Source organism: Drosophila navojoa, chromosome 3, assembly GCF_054131105.1.
Source record: "Drosophila navojoa isolate 15081-1374.11 chromosome 3, UAZ_NAV_1.0, whole genome shotgun sequence".
NCBI classification, from domain to species: domain Eukaryota; kingdom Metazoa; phylum Arthropoda; class Insecta; order Diptera; family Drosophilidae; genus Drosophila; species Drosophila navojoa.
In genome coordinates, this window is record NC_142891.1 from 20,970,374 (window position 1) to 20,994,105 (window position 23,732).

Here is a 23,732-nt window from a genome sequence, read left to right on the forward strand (position 1 = left end):
GGAAACTGTAATCGAATAGCTCTCTTTTACCTGCTGCTGTTCATATTGCGTGGCAGTCGCTATATTATCCATGAAATTATTCACACTGCCTGTCCAACTGATCAAATCAAAGTCCATCGTTTCGGCGGATAAATTTTCGTTGGGAAACACAAAATTGTCAAACATTTTTGTAAAATACGTTTAGAGGACACACACGCTCGTGTTGTACACGACGAATACTTGAAGTAGACTGACGAAAGGAAGAACTCTAGCTCCGCTTTTATAGCGAGCAGGTAGCTCAGGCTGTGCGAGCGGATCTTTGCTCGCGGACAGGTCAAGCAAACAGTGAGACAAATATTTACAGCGGATTTAGAAACTGGCGAATACTAACGAAAAGGATTTGCAATTTTTATACATGAGACGGAAGAGCACTGAAAAAAGCACCAAAAATGTGCAAATTTTTGGGTGTAACCCTCGGTGGACCGATGGGCGTTTTTGGCTGCTTGGTCAACGCCTCGAGCCACTCTGGCTTAGAGCTACCTCATGTGGTTTGGTCTTATATCAAATGTACGACGACCAAGAAATTAGTCACAGACGAGCCTGGGCCACAATCTTCGACAATCCTCTTTCAATTTGGGGCGTCCCTTGAGGGTTGTCTGAATGCTCTTCAATTTGCGCACCTCTTTCCTCATTGCTACGCTTTGGGTGGACGCGTGTCGAAGTCTGAGCGCCTCTGCTGGCCCTACACATGACACATAGGTGTAGCATCATAGCGTCCTTCAAGTACTTGACACCTAAATTTGATTAGCTCTAGTTCAAATTGCAATTGTCACGTTTAAATATGAATCTAATGAAAAGTCAAGAGAAGTTTTTGTTCTTTGAAGAGTCAATTTGATGTGGCTCAAGTGGTTTTAGAAAGGATGGATTAGAAAAGTACGATGTAGAGAATAATCTAACTTGTGTATATCATATCATATGAAAGAGACCAACAAATTTTAAATAAGACATATTCCATAGCAATCAATTTAATCTATTCAATTGCAGATCGGATTGGGATTGTATATTGATAAAGTTGTCAGGGTGCATTTGTATCTAGTTCCGTTGTTTCGCATGTTTTGAAGCTCACTCAAACATGAGGTAAGTGCCATGAAACACAAGAGACTTTGCCTATAGCTTGAATTATTTAATTGACAGTTAAATCACCATGTAGATACTATTAGAATATGACTCAGAAGCGCTGACTAGCGCCGAGGCATTTTGCCAAGCATGAATTCTGAGACCAATAGGTATATATATGTTATATACCATGTATGAAGTATAGTCATAAGTAGAAATAAAAGGTAAGCCTGGTAAGTCTGATATTTATATATAGTCTAGAATATATGTATATTACTCTATGTATATTACTAATCTAGTACAGCCTTTTTTCTTGCTTATATATTTAGCAAAAACAGAGAAAATCTCCTTGTACAGGGAGAGGGACTTGTCAATCTGTCTAACAAAAAGAGAGAGGGGAATCCTCAAAATCTCAAAAAGGGGGGGTAAGAGCGATCATTTATTATGGAAATATCTGAAACAATCTGAAACACAGCGAAAGCGACAACTTTCAAGCTAAAAGAGAGGGACTTCTTAAGCTCCTCAATCTCATCCTTTCTCTCTCTTTTCTTTCATCATTAATTTGCCTGTCTCCCGTCAGTTAATAATCGAGACTAGTTGATTTGCAAATTAAAAAGAGTCCGACATTGATATAAATCTCTCTGCATGCACGCCCGTTGTCTGGCGACATGATTAATAATTTGGATGTCGTTACGTGTCTGCGACTAGTTCATGACTCTGTCTTCGTGTTCGTCTTCCTCGTCGTCGTCGTCTCTGCACTACCTGAGTAACTGCAATTAAAATGTGACTCACTTCAGTGCAGGACACGTCGTCACATATTTCGCTGACTGCACTTAATCCTTTGACAGACTGCAAAGAGTCTAAATAACGGAGCTCGAATCGGAAATTTCTAGAGCACTTCTCAGCTGTGACATTGACCGATGAGAGTCGTGTCGTGTCCTTCATATTTGTCCTCAATAAAACACGCTTCTCTCAACGTATCGCTCAGATATAAACGAACGTCCTTGTGCGGGCATTTTCCCGGTTTTCACACTACTATGCGAAATCTGAGTGGATCATAATATTTAAATAAATATTTATGTTGCAACAGCAGCCGTTAAGGCTTTTAGTGGGAAAACATCTATTTCTCGAGTTGGGCAATCGAGGAATTCCGCCGAAAATTGCGTCTCGTGTTCAATGTTTGTACAACGACCGCATGCAACAAGTTAGCCAAATATTGCGGCAACATTTCTCATCCGCCACCATACGAAAGTTGTGTAGTCAATGGGATTTTAAGGGGTTTCTTTCCGCCTCGTGTTGTGAAAAATTTCCACCGGCTCAGGGGGAAAATACAAAATATTAGCGATTCATTTAGGGATTTTGAGATATTTCAATTTTTAAACAGAGTTGAAGTTCTTTAGGAAAATATAAACAAATACCATATTCAAATAAGCTTCTAGAAATATTAAATGCTTCACTAGATTCTGCTTCTTCCCTATTATTTCTTAACCTGCTTCTAGTTCTTTGTTCCTTCACACTTCTATTATATAACTACGATTCTATAGGTTCTTTCACTTGATTTTACTTCTTTGTTCCTTTCCACATTCATTATTCATGCTAGTCTATACAATATCTTCCGTGCTTAGAAACTATTATCTAACACAAGGGAAATCTGTGAATGCAAAAATGCTGTGAATTCCCCGCAAATAGATTTGTTTTTCTATATCCTCTTTTACTTTACTGACTTATCGTAAGCTGTACAAATTGTTTATCCATAGAAAATGTCATATGAGCATCGTTTCGTTGCCGCTCCGGCATGTCCTGTACAAGGATTTACGCAATTGTACCTCAGATATAAGCAGGAAAAGTCTTAGAGCAAACTCTTAGCTAGCGAAATGTGTTTTTTTCCTCTTTTGCTCATTTGCAGCGATCTCACCTGATATGCGCTGCTACCTGCTGCAAGATGCATTTTTGCGGTTGGGAAGTCAGCAGACAAACAACATCATAAACCGATTTATAAAGGGGAGAGCCGTACGACAGAGCGCGCGATATATGCAAATGCTAAAATAATGTTTGTCGCGTATTTTTATGATCTTGTTATTGATATTTAATAGCTAACCAAAGCAAGCAAACACAGGTAGTTGAATATGCAACAAGTTCAGCCAAGAGCTCTCGAGCTGGGCCAACTTCAAGCAATATGGGACCTAGAGCGAGTCTAAGTCTAGGCTTTAGATTGAAATGCAAGCAAGATATACAAATATATATATATATATATATATATATATATATATTTATATATATATATATATATATATATATATAGATATATATATATATATATATATCTGGAAGATAAGGAGAGGAAAATATCTTCTAATCAAATCTGGTCACCGAGAATAAGAAACTATATATTGCTAACAATTTAGAGATTATTAAGCTATACATATTACTTATCTATAGCTGAAAGGCTTCAATTGGAAGGAAGACCACCAGGTAGTCAGAGAGCGAGAGAGAGAGTTAAGCCCGAACGAATTAAAAGACAATTGACAATTGATGAACTACAACACCTCTGCAGAGTTTTATATAGAGCAAAGGGCTACGAAACAGTTGAAACTGTTAAAACTCACACGTGGCCAAGAAATTTCACAGAAATAGTGCGACGCATTGAAAATGATAACAATTAATTGAATGGCCGGGTAGAGCTCACACCCTTTCACAAAATAAGTAAATGAGACAAAAGAATGCGAAGCAGTTGTAAGGGTATTTTTCCCTCTATATATAGAGCAGGGGTATCACATATGCTCAAAACAGGCTGAAACTTTGCGCTTGGCAAATTTTAATTAGTGCAAACAGAAAAGTGGCCCCGGCTCAGTGCCGGATCCGGTTGCAAGGGATTGAGGGTCTTAGCGAACGGTGCAACAATTAAACAAAATTAGCTCAAATTTAAGCGCAGATTAAGGCGAATTTCCATAGCAGAGATTTCGGGCCTTTATTAGAGCAGGTGAGACCTTTGGCTTGTGCCGGACAAAGGGAATCAGTCGTGCATAAAACTGAACAAAGTTTTTGACAGACTCTGCCAGACTCACGGAAATCTCTCGGCTCGGCCGGGCAATCCCTGGCGCCAGTTTCATTAAATCTCGCATTCCCACTCTCACTCTGTCCATCTTGTACTTCAGATTACCCCTCTCTCGCTCGTCTGCCGCATTGTATTCCATTGAGTTTGGAACTTTTGTAAAACTCTGCTTAGACTCACCTGCTTGGACATGAATTGAATAACAATGGAGAGGCCCAGCGTCTGGCAATCCTTCTCCTTCTGCCACTCGCTATTCGCCTCGAAGTACTTGGACAAACGCTCGTAGTTCAAATAACCATCATCCATATACCGCTTCAGCCCGGGATAGTTGGCAACAATGTTGGCCGTGCTGGGCTGCATTGTGGTTGTGCTATGGGAGTCGTTGAGACTCTAATGGAAGAGGGAGAAAAACGAAATAATACTTGTTAATATTAAAGACTTTATAATTTATGATAAAAGTATCGACTATTCTGTGATACATTTCTGTAAAACAGTTCTATACTTTAGATACGAAATAATGTCTAAAAACACTTTGACTGTTTTATATACTATATAAATTTTAAGGAAAATTCTTTAAAAAAATCCCTATTAAACTCCAGATGTTGTAGATAATTACTGTACAAATACATTTTTTTATAGATATTAAATTTTAATTAAATAATTTCCAAGTTTTTCATCTGTTTGTAGATGAGATCAAGGCAAGCAGAGTTCTCTAGTCGAGATACGGCGAATAAAGCTTTTTCTCTAGTTTTTTGGTTTGCGGGCAAGCAGACAGACGGACATGAATAGAAATCTAGAATCTATATACTTAATGCTAAGATTTTCCTAGGAATCTTTTTTAGCCTATTCAGCTATACTTTAGGGTTATGTGATGTAACTTAACTACTAATTAACTAGCCTATCATTTATGCAATACTGCATATAGAGCATAATTATTATAATGGAATAACATATATAATATATAGAGTATAAGTGGTATACTAGAATAAATCTTAAGTATTCCATATTATTATATGATATATATGCTTATTCTCATATATATTCCAATACTCACCTCATTTGTACTGGAATTTGTGGTTGCTGCTTTATTGCAAATCGCTCCATCTTCGAGTGCTTCAGCTTTTTGTGATTGCACTTCCTGCTGCTGCTGCTGCTCTAATGCGGAGCCATTTGGCTCAGTTGGTTTTGTTGGCTCGGGGGTGTGACTGCCGCAACGCTTCACCTTGGGCGCTTTTTCGACGGCGCAGCTGCAGCTGCTGTTGACCGTGCCGCAAATGCAGACCAGCTCATTGCTGAGGGAGGCTCGCTTGGAGTCACGCGGCGTTTGGCTGGAGGACAAGAGTAGGCCAAGTCCATTGAGCTCCTGCAGTTCCGTTTGATCCACGCCGGAGCGTAGCGATTCTGCAATGAAAGAAAGAGACAGAGCGAGTGAGAATTGAGTTAGTTTGTGGCGTATATCAAAATATGGATTAAATAAGAGCTGAGAGAAAGTCTGTTGCGACGCCAGCAATCATAATAACGATGAGCTAATGATGAGTCAGTTCAGCTAAGGTAGCTCGTTCATTTGAGGCAGATGAGTAATGGCTGCGGCTCACAGCAAACCACAAGCAATTGTCTGGGATCAGAGAGAGGCGGGCATCAATCTCAATGACAAACAGCACACGATGCCACGAAGAAAGCGAAAGCACAACAAAAACTATGTCTTCATCAATTACGCCGATTATTATAGGTGCGAGCGTGGCCACGCCCACTAATGGGGTTAGAGGCCTCTGGAGACAGCAAAAGCCTCATCAATAATACAAAACTTCAGATGAGATCAGAGACAGACAGAGAAAGAGAGAGAGATAGAGAGAGATGGGTTAGAGTGAGATAGTCACGACTGTCATAACCTGCCAAGAGACATCAGAGTTGAGCTACCTCAAGAGGCGTTCCATTAACTTACGACGATCCTCACTGCATCGCCTCTGCAGTCATTACTCTCGACTCCCTCACCCCACCCCACCCCACCCCTCGCCTGTCTTCCTCTTCTGCTAAGACATAACTTACACGATTTCCTTACAGCGCACGCGCCATAAAAGTGGCCTTCGGTCGTGTTACCGCATCAATTTATGGCTAACTGTCGTACAAAATTGTCAACGCCAACCAGTACAACCTGTACAGGCCCCAACCAATCAACAAACAGCACAACCTGTACATGAGCCGGGTCTCGGGCATTTCTTCCTCGTAAATCAATTTCCTCTGCACTCGCCAAATTGCTCGCATTTTATCAATTGATTTATGAAAATAATTTCTTAATTTATAAAAATTTATGTTTGTGATTGTTGAAACGTTTCTGCAGAGCGAACACAATTTTGATGAATTTATCAATTATAGAAAATTGTTTATTGTAAGCTCCTTAAGTTGAAGCTCGCATTAGTGCCCCCGCCCCTTTTCCGCATGGCCCCGGCAAAACCTGACTCTAAATTACCTGCGCCAGGTGAGTGCAGGAAAATACCAGCGCCGAGCATTAAGCCAATTACTCAAATTGGCTGTCGATGAGGCGATGACAGTTGGCCAATTAAACGAACTGGACAACAACTTAAGCCCAGACACAAGCCACACCACAGAGAACCGAGCTGGTTAAATGGGTAAAACTGTTGACAGACAGTTGGTTGGGTCTGAGAGGTGTGGAGCTTAAGAGCTGTATGCTATATAGAGTTATGTATAAACAGCTTTGAGCCTTAATGAAAGGCAAAGTTTGTCAAATTATGATTAAAACTGCAAAAATTGAAAAGTCTTAGTATTGACTGTTTATAGAATGGATTACCTTTTGCATATTGAAATAATAGCATTGATATATATGGAAATAACATACAGAAATAGACATTGATAATAAAAATAAAATGACAATGCTTTTTTTTTACTTTCAATTGTCATTGTAGAGATATACCACTAAAAAGCATATACAATAATTATAATAATCATAATCTGTTTTTGCTCAAAGAAAATCAAGTAAAAAGTGAAAAGGTAGTTTTTCTCATTTGCTACTCATTAGGAATTCCCTTAGCTTAACAGTCAGATTTCCCCAATTCCTAGGCAAATACCCTAATGACCATTAGCCATAGATGGCAAACCTTGTCCCGATGACACACCTGATGTGAAAGTCGCCTCTGTTGCAAGCTGCAAATTGAAATGCGGCAAGTTGCAAGTCGCGCATCGCAAATTCAATGACACACGCCTTGAGAATTGTGCGCTTGGCTCTGGCACACGACGATGGTATTCCAAAATTCTGGAATGGCAATTAGGCAATTAAATGGCATTAGTTACACGGCATTCGATTGCCGAAGGCCGCAAATACAACAAGTACATATATGTATATACATATATATTTTAGCCATGACACTGACTGATTGACTGTGCTTGCAAGAATTTTCCCGCATTTCGCGTTCTCACGGATCTGCGCTGGTCGCCAGCCGGTGGCCGCTGACAGGATCGCAATGGGCGGCCATTGCATGCTGCGATTGTGTTTTATGGCCCGCTAACCGACCACCTCAGTAGTTATTCGCTCGAATGTGCCAAGCAAGTTCCTTTCATTTCCATTTCCATCTTTTTTTCCCATCTTTTTCCCACTGGACTCAACTTTTATGGCGGCCAGGAAAAACCCAGTCGCCTGTTTCATTCAGAATTTTTAGTGCGCAGCGCTTGTGCGTGTGGACTTTCCCTAAAAATATTTTCTGATTCTCTATCTGTTGTGACACAAATTAGTCCAAGCAGAGTTTAGTGGCTTGAAAGGATTGAAGTTCCATAAATAAATTCCTGTTCCTAATAACGAAGTATTAATTTTAATAGGAAAGCAGACCTCGAACGGGTATTGCTGCCTAAGTAATGATATCCTGAAATCTATTCGATCTCTGTATTTAACGTATCAAAAGTAGAGATGATCAGCACGACCATATTCATATAAACTATATAAACCCGATAGCATTAACCCAAATCAGTCTATCAGACTCTCTAGCAGTTGATTGGGCTAAAAAATGTCTTATATATATTCAGATCTCCCATTTACTTGATCTTGTATAGATATTTAACAGAGATGTTCCAAAATACGCCATTACACTTTAATCTCTTATTCTAGTCATATGAATTCCATAGACTCTTCTCTTATTATTCTTTATTATATTCCCTCTATACGTTTGGTCAGCCAAGCTCATAATGAGGGTCTCTTGGGTTTTTTGATTTTCAGTTTTCAGATTTTTGGTTTTCGGTTTTCGGTTTTAGATTTCACTCTGTCGGCTAGAAATCAACATGTGTCAACGCCTGCTGTCCATGCACACTGTGCGGCACAGTAGGCCGGTGTTTGGCTATTTGACAGGCGCTGTCAAGCGGAGACTGACCAATGCACACACGCACACACATACAGAGAGTAAAATAATTGAAATTCCGAAATATCTTATTTGGCATTAGGCAGCAGCAGCAGCAGTAGCTGTAGCTGTCACCCAAGTGAGTGAACTTCATGAAGTATTCACATACGCACTCACATAGGCATTCGAATTCGCATTTGTTGTTTTAGCCACATTTGGAAAATGCAACCTGTCTTGGCCCATGGCGACCCACAAAAGTGCAACACACACACAAACAAACAAAAACAACGAGCAAGTCATTGCAAAAAATGCCTTTAATTAAAACTATAAAAAAAGCACAAACGAAAAGCTTTAAATGAAAATTTGAAAAACTAGAAAACTTGCGACTGCCAACTGCAACTGGCATTTCAATTAGCTGCGTTTCGAAAATCATAAAAAAAATCACTTGAAAATTTAACATGAGATTTCTGTTTAGTCTCCAGCAAATGAAAGAGACAAGAGATGGCTGGGGAGCGTGAGGGGAAGAGAGCAAGAGGTATGGAGGTCTGACAGCTAGCCTTTAAGGGGAGCCTAGGTTTATTGCTCCCCGCCGTTTATTTAGCTGCGTTTTACTGTTTTAATTGCAATTTAACTGCCAAGTGCTTAGTGCAAATGACAGAGTGAAAGAGTGAGCGAAAGACAAAGAGGGAGAGACAGAGAGAGAGAGAGCGCACAAGTTAGTGTGGACAATCGCCCCATTGAAGAGTCGTGGTGGCATTTACTGTGGGCGTCAAGTGGAATTAATACAAATTGCTTAAGAAAAAAAAGAAAAGAAAATGCGCAAAATGTGTAATAATATAAAGCATATATACCTATACATATATACTATATACACTAGAGTATATATATCTACATATATTATCATCAATTGGGAAATCTTAATTGTACATGTTGACTTAAAACAAAGCTGACATCATAATCTATGAAAATCTGAAATTTGATTAACTGAAAAGTTGTTTTTACTCTGGCGATATCTGCATTTCAATATTTGATCTTTGGCGTTGCCACATTGCAGCTAAACAAGTAGCCGACAGCTGTCACATTGGCCAGCTATAGCAGACAGCCTTATGCCTGATAGACCACGGGCAAAAGAAAAGCAGCAAGCAGCAATCTTTTTACTACAGAGAGCTATATAAAGTTTACACTTTATAGTGCTTCTCAACACTGTATGTGCATTTAGTGGATTTTCAGTTAAAAGTGTAAGTGTAAGTAAGTAAGATTATAAAATAAGTGTTACCACTTTATAAGTCTACTTCGCACTTAACTGCATTAAAACTGCGCAACACTGTTTTATGTCCCTCTGCCTCAGCATATGCAACACTAAACTTGTTTTATAGCTCTCTTATAAATCCAAATAGAATATAGCAGTTAAGTAACACTGACATTTTCATGCAGCTCATTTTCCTGTTTACAAGTCAAAGTATATTTTTTATTTCCTTAGCCATTAATCGTTCAACATGAAAGTTTACCAAGAATTGAACATTTACAGAGTAATTAATCAGGGCAAAAACGAAGAAAAAAAGAATACAAAAGAAGTTTTCTGCAGAAAATTGCTATTCAAACTGTAATTTGCGTGGTAAATAAAATAAAAATGTATTTTATGTAAAAATAGAAATCGAAGCGAGTTTTATAAACAATTTAGCAATTGTAAACAATGCGTAAAGCTGGGCAGAAAGAAACTAATAAAAGTGACCGCAGAGCGGAAGAAGCTGTCAGACAGAAGAACAAGCCGAAGAAAGAGCGAAAGAAATGCGATGAAAGGATATCGAATGAATGCGAATGTCTGCTGAATGTCAATCAGGCTAAGAAAGATGAAGAGTTAGGCCAAGCGAGACAAATGATTGAAGGCAAAGTTTTGAGCTATCGATGAAAGACAAAGACATCTGGCAACTGACAGCAGAGAGAAGCATTGCACTTTGGAAAACTGTTCGCTCTTTACTCGGCTGTATTACACATTGAAATAGATTTGTACGACACTGGACGTGGCGTATTTCAAGGTCGGCGATTCCAAATCAAATTGAAAGCAAACGAAGCAACGCAGTTTTGCTTTTACTTATCTTTTCTTTTTGGCACAAATTCTAATACTTATTTTTAGATAAGTTGGGAACGCGTGTCGCTTGTGCCTCATAGTATTTCACTTTATTTGGCACAATAAACAAGTCGAAACGAACTCAAAGCCAAACGTAAATATAATATTTACCAATTAATCATTACATGAGGGCTCGGAACGTGTGTCACAGGCAAACTGTTCATAATTTCATTATATGTGAAGCATATATAAATACATATATATATATAGGAGGCATATAATAATATACAGTATTTACTGTATTTATTGTATTTTTTGCGGTTGGCAGCCCACAAAAAAAGAGGCGACATTTTGTATATGAAATCTGATGAATAATGCTAAATCGAGAAACGGAAAAGAAAATATGCAATGGGGCTACAGTTAACTCATTTTCATTGTGGAAAATTAGTTATGCTCTAGAAACGATTTTAGTTGAACGGAAAACTAAATTAGGAGCAGTTTCAAAATGAGAGAGACAAGTCAAACTTCTCTAAGTTTCTTTATATTAAAATATTTACCAACACTTATTCTGATCTAGTGCATATGAGAAACCATAAAGCCTCAGCTGATTTATAGAGTATGCTAATGCAAATATGATGTTGCCATAAACACACACGCACACACACATATATATACATATATGTATATATCTTTCTATATATACTAGCTCGTCATTTGTTTATTCTGTGGCCAGAGCTCTAGGTCAGATCTCATAATGTTTGTGTTGTTAATGCCTGCGAGTTTTTATTTATTTTGCACAATATTTGCTTAGCCGATGATCTACATGAACGGCTGCAAATGGTGATGCCAAAAACGTCAGCGCCTTGGCGTTATCGATAAGTTATCGATGTGCTTTATCATCCTCAACTCACCGCCAATGCCTTCGTCCTCGACATTTTCGTAATCACAGTTAACGTAATTTGCTGTTGCTCTTTCACTACTCTCACACATTTTCTAATACTTTAAATTCGATATTTAGCATAGCGATAGCGATAACGATAACGAATTACAATGTATGCACTTTAACGGCGCGTTTGCAACTGTATTTGTTTTTGTTTCTTTGATTTTTTGCACACATTTTTTGTTGTCGCGCATTTCGCGACGCTTTTGTTGTTGGTCACTCGAAGAGCCAGCGACAACTGAGCTGAATTGAGCGCCAAAACGTAGCCGACAAATGCGCTGATCTACAACAACAGCAACGACATCTACAACAACAACCACAACAACAGCAATGTTCTAAACATAAACTGTTAATGAATTTCAATACGAAAATAAAGAGGCGCACGCATTGAACAGTTCGCTTGGACAGTTCGCCGTTCGCTAATTGCGGCACTCGAACTCACCACAGTGCGTCGCCGCCGCTAAGTGTGGTGTGTTTTGTTGCTGTGTGTGTTGAATATGCGATCGTTGAGTTTTCATATTTTCGTTAATGTATGCCTCTCCTCGTCTTCGGCAGCATTCGTGCTGGGCATGCACAACAAGTATGCGCCTAATTAGCCGAGCGCGTGACGTCAGCAGAACGACGATGACGAGCCAGCCGCAGAGAGTGGAAGTGGGAGGGAGAGTGGAAGAGTGGGCGGGCGAAAGCCCCGTCACAATTGCAGTTGACAAGCGGCATTCGTTCGTTCGTTGGTTCGTTCGTCCAGTCGTTTATACGGGTCGTTTGCTGGGTCACTTAATAGCTTAAACAGCGCTGACGGCGGTTGGGAATGCAAAACTTAATTAATTGTATTTGACACCATGCGGAAGGCACAGTGGTTAAGGGGTTGGCTATATTTGATGTGACATCGAAAACTGGGTCGAATCGGAAGCTGTTTTGCAAGCTGATGAAATATTTGTATTAGGAAAAGATTTATAGCATATTTTTACTCAATAACAATAAATAAACACGAGCATTTGATTTTGCAATCTAAATATTAAGAGTAAATACGTTCGATTGAGTGGAGAATATATTACAGTTTAAATATAAAATATATTATATAAATAAACATTTAAATATAGAAAATAATATTTATTATATAAACAAACACTTAAATATTTGTAAAAGACATTTTTGGGCTTAAACAAATATTATTAACTTTCATTATAAATCAAATTTCGTATACTTAAAAAATAAAAAAAAAAATGTATAGCTTACTTTTATTTTTTGTTAACATATTTATTATTTATCACTATTATTTATTAATTACTACTAATTAAAAAATTACTATTATCTTTTTTCAATTAAATTTCACTCTTGCACCACTGTGCTAGCATTGCCCTATGGGGAAATTAGTCTTGCCAAAAATCAAGCAATAGACGCGCGTCTAATTAATGAGTCCGACATAAATCAAAATTTAATCGCCTCAAATCAGAAGCAGCCCCAAGACGCAGCTGTTGTGACCCCAATTGTGGGTCTATGCGTGGGCGTCAAGTGTTAAGTTGAAATTGCCTCTGCCACGCAACACTCAAGAAGCAACAACATCAACAACAACAACAACAATACATATAGAGGCTTGGCCCACTGAACTTGTCAACAAGTGTTAATTGCGACTGCGATAAAAAACACACACAAAATATAAAAGGCAAAGCCAAAGACAAATACAAAGACCCAACGTGCGTTAATCAATGGCAGAAAGTTGGCCTACAGTGTTAGCCAAAATATATATACATATACATACTACATAGGTATGTATATGCATAGCAGAGAAGGGAAAACTATAAAAAGAAGCCGTTGGCAACGCAGCGAAGCAAAACCAAAAACCCAACAAAACTTTGCAAAATCTAGTAAAAAAGGCAAATCGTAAAAAAGCACCCACAGAGTGAATGTGGGGAAAATAAAGTCGGGAAATGAACTAATTTATTCGCACGGCAACTAAATAAGGCAATAAAATAAGGCAAATAGGAAAAAAATACCAAATAAAGTGAAAGACAAATGAAAAATAATATATGAAATAAAATAACAAAAGAAGAAAAACCTAAACTCTTATTTAGCTTGAATCAGGTGAGAATTATAAGTGAAAAGCTTCACTTGTTTTATGATTGTGCATACAATGAAACAATGAAACACTCGATATTCAAAAATCGCGATAAATCGAAGTAAAATTATATCACCTTGAAAGAAATTCCTCCAATAATTCTCGATAATTAATTAATTTGTGTAAATCGAAATAAAAAACTGATCGCTTAGCCATTTCGAATTATCGAGATTCTCTTGTATATTAAATATAATAGACTTGCTTAAAATTTTTTAAGAATTAGTACAAAGAAAATGAAGAAAATAAATATACGTTTCAGAACAAATCTCTCTTAATATAAGTTTCAAGACTACCCTCGCTTATTACTTACATATGTTGCTTCATGTATTACTGTATATTCCTGCTTGCATTTCATATTATTGCGAATCATTTATATTCATGTGAAATATGACAAGCTAATCATATTTTTTTTTTCTTTACAAAGTTTCGTTTGTCGCAGTTAAAAACAAATTGTAGCGCTATTTAAAATCGATTAGCATAACTCTCGCATATGCCACACGCAGAGGCAAGACTCTTTACTTTTTATTTACATTTTCGTTGCCCAGTTTAACAGGCACACGACCTTAATTATGGGCTGGCAAACGTGTCAGAAGTGACTTGCACAATGGACCCAGCGGGCAGGGGAAGGCAGAACAAACTGCCATTTGCGGCTATTTGCCGCGTGTAAAAACGATAAATAAACAAGTTCAATGCAATTGGCACAACAACAACAACAAGTTTAATAACAAGCCAAAGTGAAAAATGTGCCATCAACATTTAAAAGCAATTTGCTTATCTTGCGCCTTGGCCATGCACAAAGCCAATTGCAAATTGCGCATACGCCCCGTACCGTCTGTCTGTCGACGTCTGCATAAACATACCATATGCAGGCCAACAACAGCAACGACTATTGAACAACCAACACTTTAGCCAACAATTGGCTAGCGGCCAAGATTGAAAGGCGTTTATCAATCAAGCTACTGCAACAGCAGCAACAGTCGCAGCAGCAGCAACAGCAGAGGAGTGCAACAATTTGTTGCGCTTTGCCGCACAGCCACGCGGCATTAGCCATTGGCCGTTACGTCGCCTGCACTTGACTCCATTTGAGGCGGGCTAGCAGGCAGGCAGGCAGACAGACAGCCCCCGTTTGCCTGGAGGCGCCACAGCATGCGGTCACAGTTTGTTAATTCCAAAGAGCCGCATATGCCGTTAATTAACGCAGCGCACCAATTTAATTATGGATTTTGTTGTTCGGCTTTATTAATTTATCAATTTGCGGCTTTCGACTTTTCCTTTGGGCAAGTTTTGTTTTTTTTTTCTTTTAAAAGCAAAACGCACTTCAAAACGCCACAAAAGGGCACTTCAGTAATGACACAAGACTGGCCGTAAAACCAAAATTCCACTTCATTTACATATGCTGAGGCATGCACGACTGGCACATACCCTCCACTCGCTGCAAACTGAAGCTCAAAACAACGCCCGGCCAACAGTTTGAGCAGCACTGTAAACAAGCTGTGTGTGCGCTTTGTATAACAGTTGAGCAGCCATTGATAGCATGCGCATGTTCTGTGTGCACACGCTCTCTCGCTCTCTCGGGCACTGCTTGCTCAGCTGTGGTGAGCAATAAGTGTCAGTGTGTCAAAAGAGTAAACACGCACACACACACACACGCACACGCACAGGCACAGGCGAAAAGGCACATTATGCAATTTTTATGCTGACTGTCGCGCAAGCGAGAGAGAAAGTGACTGAGTGCACTGAGCGGGAGCGAGAAAGTTTCGTTTAATGTTCTGCTGCTGCTTCCTCTTATACGGTTCGTACAGTTTGTTATTATTTGTAGCCTGCAGAGTTCGAGTTGGGGTAGTCGCCTCCTGTGGCGATGACTCATCGCTCACTTGTCTCATCAAGGCGTTAGTTAGAGTGAGGCAGATGACGCATACTGTGTGTGTGTGTATGTGTGAGCTTGGCAACAAATCCTACACGCACTTGTAGGCATTCCGCTCTGCTTCTTCATATAGCAACAATAGCCATTCCATTTTGTTTTTTTTTTCTCGTAAGTATCTCTGGGGTAAAAATCAATAATGGTCCATTAGCTGGCGCCGTTCAGACAGATGCTGAGCTATTGTGGGTGTTATAAGGAGGGCATATGGAAGTTATATATGTATATATAAATATCTCCTTCTTATAAGTAAATATTATAATTATATAGTTCAGAAGAAATATTTAATAACATGTTTTCCAATAGCGGATATCCACAAGTTTGTTATCGATAATTTATCGAACGAAATTTAAATGTCTAAAACACAAACCTCTATAAACATAAGCTATGATTTATCGAAAATTACGACAGAAATACTATTTCTTTTTTGATTATTTTTATATATTAAATTAAAAAAAAAAAAAAACAATATTTTCTCTTTTACTTTCAAAGATCACTTAATAGAAATTCTATTCTCATGCTTAAAAATTAAAACTTAATTAAGTTTATATAAATAATAAAAACACACACAATTGGATTTGAAGCGCATTAAAAGCGAAAATAGACAACAAAGTAGAGACGGAAAATTATGAATTCCAGTTTTTGGGCTTGCTTGAGGAGGGTCTCGAACGGGGTCTCGCGTGTTCTAATTACGCCAACGGCTCAGGTGGAAATTCTTTATTTTTTCGGTTAGGGTCAACAGCAATTTGACGGCTCGTTTGAAGACAGGAAATTTGTCTCGTAATACCCAAGAGAGACAGAACGAGAGAGAGAGAGAGAGAGAGCGTGTAACTTATATAAGACATTAAATTTAATGTCTCAACTGTTAGACAACCGCTAAGCACTTAGAATTCAAAGTTTGCTCAGGTGGGTTTGCCGTTAGCCATGGCCTGTGCTTTGCTTATTGGGTTATCTCATGCCACTCCTAACTGATCTTAGCTCATGAGCGCTTGTTAGCCAAATGGCCGTTCACAATTCAGCATTGTTCTCGCCTGGTTAAGTAAATGAACTTGAACCAACTGAAAGAAATGGATCCAAGTGGAACTGATCTCTGCCAGACCGATAATTTGATGGGCATTCACAATTAGGTGCCGATTGTTTATGACCAGTGCGATAACAAAAAGTCTAATTTGGTATAATGATACGATCTGTAATAGTTTGCGTATTACAGTTAGCGCTGATTTGATATAAATCTGGCTTAGAAATCGCTCAATCTTTAGAATGATATGAGTGGAAGTGAAAGCATTTGGAAGGCTTATTCCATTGTGAAAACAAAGTTTAGTTAATTTTATATTTATAGTCAACTTTTAGTTGTAAATGTAAAATAAATGAAACAATTTCAATGATCACTTTCAGGGTCTGGAGTATTGATATATGTACTTAATCTATAAATCAATTTCTTTATACATATATAAATATATAATGTTTGACAGAAAAACAAATCAGTTCAGACTCAAATATGGACCATTTTAGACCTTTCTTTAATTCCAGCAAAGTATGGAAGCGTTCTATATATCAAATTGTTGATCGCTCTTAACTTATCTACGCTTATCTATGTTATCTACGTTTCATTATCCCTTCGAACTAAAGAGTATTAGCTAGTCGTAGGCTAATCAGATTTCCCTTCCATCTGTAAGCATCCACTGCACATCGCAAACAATTTTCACAGTCTCATGCACCACACATTCACTTCTTCCAGGATATCTCGTATTCGAGCATATTTTTGGCCTGCTCCTCACATTGATTTTTCCCCATATCTCCGGCTGTCTCTGCCTTCAACACTCACCGGCTGCTGGTTGTTGCTTTTTATCTGTTGTCGCAGCGCCCTTCTGCCTGCGTGGCAGGCGAAACGAATTCCACAGAAAGGAGCTCGCCGATGTGGCAGATTTTTGTTTGCCACTGCGTTGCATGTCCATGTTGTTGCTGCTGCTGCCACTGCCACTGCCACTGCTGCTGCATGTTGCACTCAATTTTGTTGGTATCCTTGTGGCGGGTGGCGCCTTAGCATTAGCTTTGTTGTTGGTGTTGTTGTTGTTGTTGTTGTGGCTGCTGCTATTATTGTTGTTGAGCAACTTTTTGGCCGCTGCTGCTGCAGCTGCTGCCACCGCCGGCTGGTGCTGCTGCTGCTGCTGTTGCTGCTGGTGTGTGGCATAGATCTGCGACGCATTCAGATTCTTGCCATATTTCATATCATTTGGATAGTCCTTGTAATTGTACTTTTTCGCTTGCACATTTTTATGATTTTTTAACATTTGACGAAACTCTTTCACATCCGCGGCCGTTGGCAATGAATACGTCGACGTCGACGCCAGTTTGCTGTTGCTGCCGCCGTTGCCGTTGCTGTTAACGTGCAAACTCTGTGCGGAGCCATAGAACAGAGAGACAAACTCGTTGAGGCCCATTCTGCCTGGAGAGACTGGCCGACGCAGGCGCACTAGCTAAAGTCAACCAAACGCAGTGCTTCTCAAACTGTAGTTCGTAAAGTGTTATACACAAAGGCAGCGCAACAGTCATAGGCTTGCCTGCTCGCACACATGCACACACGCACTACTCACACCCGCTGCATCAGCAATCACCACAACAACCGTTACAAGAGAGACCCGCGCAACGTCCGTTTGTTTGAAAGCGCGACGCGCGACTAACTCCACCAAGCCACAGGCGCGCGACGCCAAACTCAGCGGCGACTGCGGCGGCAAAGCACAAAACGTGCAACAACAAAAGATAACCGAAAGAAACACAAAACAAACATAAAAGAAAAAAAAAAACAACAACAACAACAAATACAACTTCAAAGCTTATGTAAAGAGAAATGCAAAAAAAGGCGCAAAAAATTGTAAGTGCTGCTATGAGGAAAAGTAGGTGGGGAAATGGATTTAATTATAATTATGCAAAAAAAAAAAGTATTAAAAAATTATTATTAGACAAAGGCAAAGACAAAGACAGCACAAAGACTAAGCCTAGTGCCGGGCGTACTTAAAGTTATTAATCAAAATGGAAAATGTGACCAAAGTCGGAAACGAAAACCTCGCGTTAAATCAAGTAAATTATGGGAAGTTTGAAATGATTTACGATTTTAAAAGACTACACTTGGGATTTCTGGAATAATTGACATAAAGATGTGCATACTATACATATAGAGTAGTTTTCATATATTATAAATATCTAATGGAAATGCTGGAAGTCAGAAATTCAAGCTTTAATAGCTTGAGCTAGTGTCTAAAGATCTTGAGAGCGAGTTAAGTAGAAAATTCCTAAATTCCTAAAATAATAATTATTTTTAAGATAAGCCAAGAATATAATTGATAATGTGATCATTTTAAACTGTCAATAGACCGAAAGTTTTAAATAAGATGTAAGAAGAAAGTTTGCTGCAATAGTTCAGATAGAAACGTGACTTAAAACAAAAAATAAATTTATTATATTTTAGTTTTAAATTGGCATAATTTCTTTTACTTAAAAATGAAGAACTTCGAGATTTCTTATATAAAACTATATAAACTCTCTCCACAGTCCCTCCATTCTAAAAATTCTAAACAATTTAAGAACAAGCAAAAAGTCGTGCCGCCTCCATATGGATCTTCATTTTGTTTCTTCTGAAAACTAAAGCCGTTCCATAAAACAAGTTCGCAATTGTCTTTAGTGCAGAATTTTATGGCTAATAACTAATTAGCATAACTGTACGGGTATAGATATAACGCAAAGATATTGTTTTAATCATGATTTTCACTTGGCTAACAACAACAAAAAATGGTAAAATGTGTTTTGTTTTTGCCATTTCCCCCTTTCGCTATTTGTTGGGTTTTAAATACCCTGTACTTATGTCAAATTTGCAATATGGGATATGGTGGACTTGTACAAAAGCAGAGTGTGGCATAGATGTATCTAGGTATATACAGATTTATATAATGCCTCTGTGCCTCTGTAATTAAGCCTAATCAGAGCTTCTTGAGCAGCCCTATTCAGCTTCTATTCAGGTACATATAGAGCAGTCCATTGACTATAGACTTCATCTATAGTACAACTAAAATTATTTCCCTTTTTAATTTTTAGATATTTTTTCAACTCATCATATAGATCGTTTGCCTTTAATTACAGGGTATCTGCTGGTTTATTCACTGCACTTATCTTGATTATTTTTTATATGGAAAGAAAGGTTGACTGTAATTGTAGACTTTGTCATATCGCAGAGTCGTCGCCGTCGACTTTCGCGTCACACTTGGCCAGCAAGGCAAACGGAGACAGAGAGAGAGCAAGAGAGCGCGAAACAGATACGAATTCGTAGTCAGCTTTTGGCCTGGCCGTTGACTGGGCACGAGCTCAAGATCATGCAAAAAATTAAACAACAGAGAAAAAATTTGACTAAAAAAAAATTGTTGCGCCTGGCCCAGAATTTTTGTTTTTGTTTTCAGTTTTTATTTCTTATCATCAAAAGCCACGCTCCAATTATAAATTTTATGCAGTCTTAGAGGAAACCTCCTCTCTCTTAAATAAAAGTGGCCCCAATTGGACATCGAAATGAGAAATTTGGTAAAGAAAAAATCGTAAATAAATTTTATATTATAAGAGTTATTACACAATTTACCAGATATGTAGTAATAATAAGAAAAATATTTAGAGTTGAATATGAAGTGCTCTTAGTTGGAATTACGAGCTCAATTCTGTTTGGTTTAGGTTAATAAAAAAGGAGATCAAGATGAAATTATCCAAGATTCGAAAAACGTTTCATGGGAGAGAAACTAATATATAAGCTTAAAAAAAAGTTTAACAAACGAATTTCAATTGAAATCTCAAAGAAAGCGTTTTGTCACGTCTTATAAATTTGATTCTCACTTCTTGAGAAAATTGATTTTCCCTTTCAAAAATATCTTCTATGGCAAAATCATTGTATATGCACATGTACATAATTAAATATAAATATATAATATAACTCTTATACACAACATCTCAATTATGCACAAATCCAAGCTCATTATCATTTCCATAATACCCATAAATCAAAGTGTATTTAAATAGCGTGCCGGATATCAGTTCAAAAATTATGCATAGATTCGTTCGCATGTGATTGGCAATTGAATGATTTTTATTTTTACCCAGGAACTATATAACAATTATATAATATCCGACAATTGGCTGAAGAAAAATAATAATAAAAATTGTGGCACCAGCTGTGTGGCAGCTGTTTTTGCCACGGCGATTGCGTACTTAGGGCCTGCCTTAGACTTGGCCAAAAATTTCCCACCTTATTGGCCAAAAACAGAAATAAAATATGATTGCTTTATAAGGCAGTTCTCACGCTTTGCCCTGTTAAATATTCAAAATTGAATCACACAAAATAAAACCCCGCCGTAATGCTCGAGCTCCAAGACTTTGCTTTGGTTTGCTAAGCAATTTATGCAATCGACTTTTGGGTTTGGTCTTTGCTCTTTTCTCTTACTCTTAACACTTTTTGGGCTTACCTAAGTCAAATTTTTTTTTTGGGCAAAAAAATTGACAAGAAATATCTTCTGCATGTTTTTTTTCGACTTTTTCTCCTTTTTTTTTTAATATTTATTTATTATTATTATTATTTTTTTTTTTTTTTGTTTGTCATGCCAATTAAGCTTGTGAAATATAATTTGTATATATAAATGTACAAATGTATATATACATTTATATATTTTCGCTGATTTTTGTATTTCTTATGTGGCACAGCGCAGTTATAAAAGAAATAAAACAAAATGTAAAACTCATCTATTCGAATCAGCATTTATTGCGAGTCTTAATTCATGTGTAAAGCTTTAATTGTCTCTTTACATTTGTTTTTTCTATTTTTTTGGCGACTCATTTATGGGCACGATGACGAAAGGGCTTACAATCGAACTGATTATCAATTGACTGCACAGCAAATTAAACTAAGTGCCTTTTTAAATTTTTGTTTTATATTTATTATATTCTATATTATATATTTCTTATCCTACAATAGCTTTATATATCACTCAACTCAATTTTCCAATATTAAGTGATTACAAATTTTTCCATTGAAGTCTTATTCTGATTTTAATATAATCCATCAAGCATAAATCCAAGTCGCTATATAAGTATACCTTGTTATCGACACTGTCTATAAAACACACTTCGTACACTGTTCGCTTCGTTTATTCGAAATCCTGATTTATGGCTTTCACACCCAAAGCTCAAAGCATTCAATTAATTTGTCACTTAATTTGATTGTGTTACAAATTAAAAATAAATAAGAGATGAAACAGTCGAAACACGCCAACTCAGTTTGCTTGGCTAAATGAGTGTGCGTATGAGTGTGTGTGTGTATGAGTGTGTGTGTGACACGCCTGTTAACTTTATCTCGTTTTCACTATGTTTTATAGCCCATATACAAACACACACGCAAGTTCATTGATTTCGTTTGTATCTTCTCTTGTCGCTTCTCTCATCCCTCTCCCTCTCTCTCCTCATTTTTTGTGAACGTTTTTCACGCTTTCATTCGGTTAATTGATGAATGAATTTTGTGTCAAAAAACATTTGTAACGTCTCTATTGGTGCACAGTAGCCCCCAACTCCTCCCGCAGCGCGCCCTGGCTGACCTCCAAGAAAAACAAAGCTCAGCGTTTGCAAAAAAAAAATAAATAAATAAATAAATATAGAAAAAGAAGAAGTAGCCCAAGTTAATGACCGCCTAATGAAAGAAACCTTCAACACGCACCTTGTGCGGCATTTCCATTTCCATTTTTCATTCACTTTTACTTTTTCTTTTCTTTTTTTGTTCGCCATGCGTAACCAGCCCAAAAGTAAAATCGCAATCGTAATCGTCATCGAATTTGATATTTATGTTATTCATGTGTTTTTTTTTATTCATATTCATATTCATTTTTTATACCTCAGTCATTAAGTTACAAATTGCTTGGCAATTTCCCTCGTATGAAAATGAAAAACAAAATTTTGTTGGTTAATTTTCTAAAATTTTCGGAACAAATTGATAAACGTACTGTGAAACTTTGGCACAATGACCTTTAATTTATTGAAAATTTTATTAGATTAAAGTGACATCAATAGAATTTTATTTTTAATACTATTATAGGAAAGTGAATAAAATATTCATTTTTGCATTTATTCTCTATTAAATTGTTTTTTTTTTCTGGCTCGCCTTTCGTTCGTTAGCAAATTCAAGATCAATAGTCGATTCTTGGTTGTTGCATTGGCTAAATGTCCCACGCAAGGTTGTGTGCCTCCGCTAAAGCCAATGTCAAACATTAAGCAAACAATTTAACTTCGATAAGCCAAAACATGGCACAAGTTGTGCTAAGCAGCCTGTGGCAGCTAGTGGGCGGACAGTGGGAGGCGTGGTCATGTATTTTGCCGCACACATTGAAGGCACACGCCAACACACACACACACACACACACTTGCCCCCTAAAGAAACAGTTATATATCAAGCGCTGCACAACTCGTTGAGCATCAAAGCGACGCGCGGCTAAACGTGCAGCGTGTTTGCGCCACAAAACAAGTTGTGACATTTCTGTGCAGGTAATTATGGGATGCAAGGGGCAGTGGGCAGGAGGCGTGCCAGCAGCAGTGGACTGGCAAGTGCTGTGCGCTGCAACGCTTACGGCGCATTATGCAGAACATGCCGAGCACTCGCAGAGCCAAAAGGCATTCATAAACCATACAAAGCACACGAGAACGCATGAAATTAGCGCTTACCGGAGCAGCGCAAAAGGAAGTGGGATTTAATTAGGTAAACATGTTAAATATTGCAAGGATAATTAAATGAACTACATCTATAGATGTAAGTGGGCAGAAGCAAGCATATCAAACAAGATGATTTTTTTCAGAATTTAATATGTTTTTTAGTAGTTAAATCTTTTCGATTCTTATAGACAATATCATAAAGAAAATATTACTGTAGACACAGCAGGTAAAATATGGTACATAATAAACTATTAATAAAAAAAAATTTATATAGTAAAGTCCAAAATATTTTTTAGCTATTAAACCAAATTTTGATTTTTATTACACAAAATTTAGATTTAGATTGCAATGAAATAAATACTAAATAAATAAATAATAAATAAACAAATAAACATTTCTACAATATTTGATTTTCCTGTGTTCCAATAAATTTGTTTACAATGGAGTTTAAGTTCTTTGTATATTCTATGTAAGATTACTG

General features: G+C 37.6%; 1 protein-coding gene across 1 annotated transcript in view; it reads right to left on the reverse strand.

Moving 5' to 3' along the window:
• The window catches only part of toc (toucan), a 109,748-nt gene that overhangs the window by 4,604 nt on the left and 81,412 nt on the right, over nt 1-23,732 (reverse strand). The window contains exons 6-7 of the mRNA XM_089257575.1: nt 5,202-5,548; nt 4,328-4,537 (exon numbers count right to left, since the gene is read on the reverse strand). Coding sequence (XP_089113701.1) covers nt 4,328-4,537; nt 5,202-5,548 — 557 coding nt within the window. The remainder of the gene's footprint in view (nt 1-4,327; nt 4,538-5,201; nt 5,549-23,732) is intronic.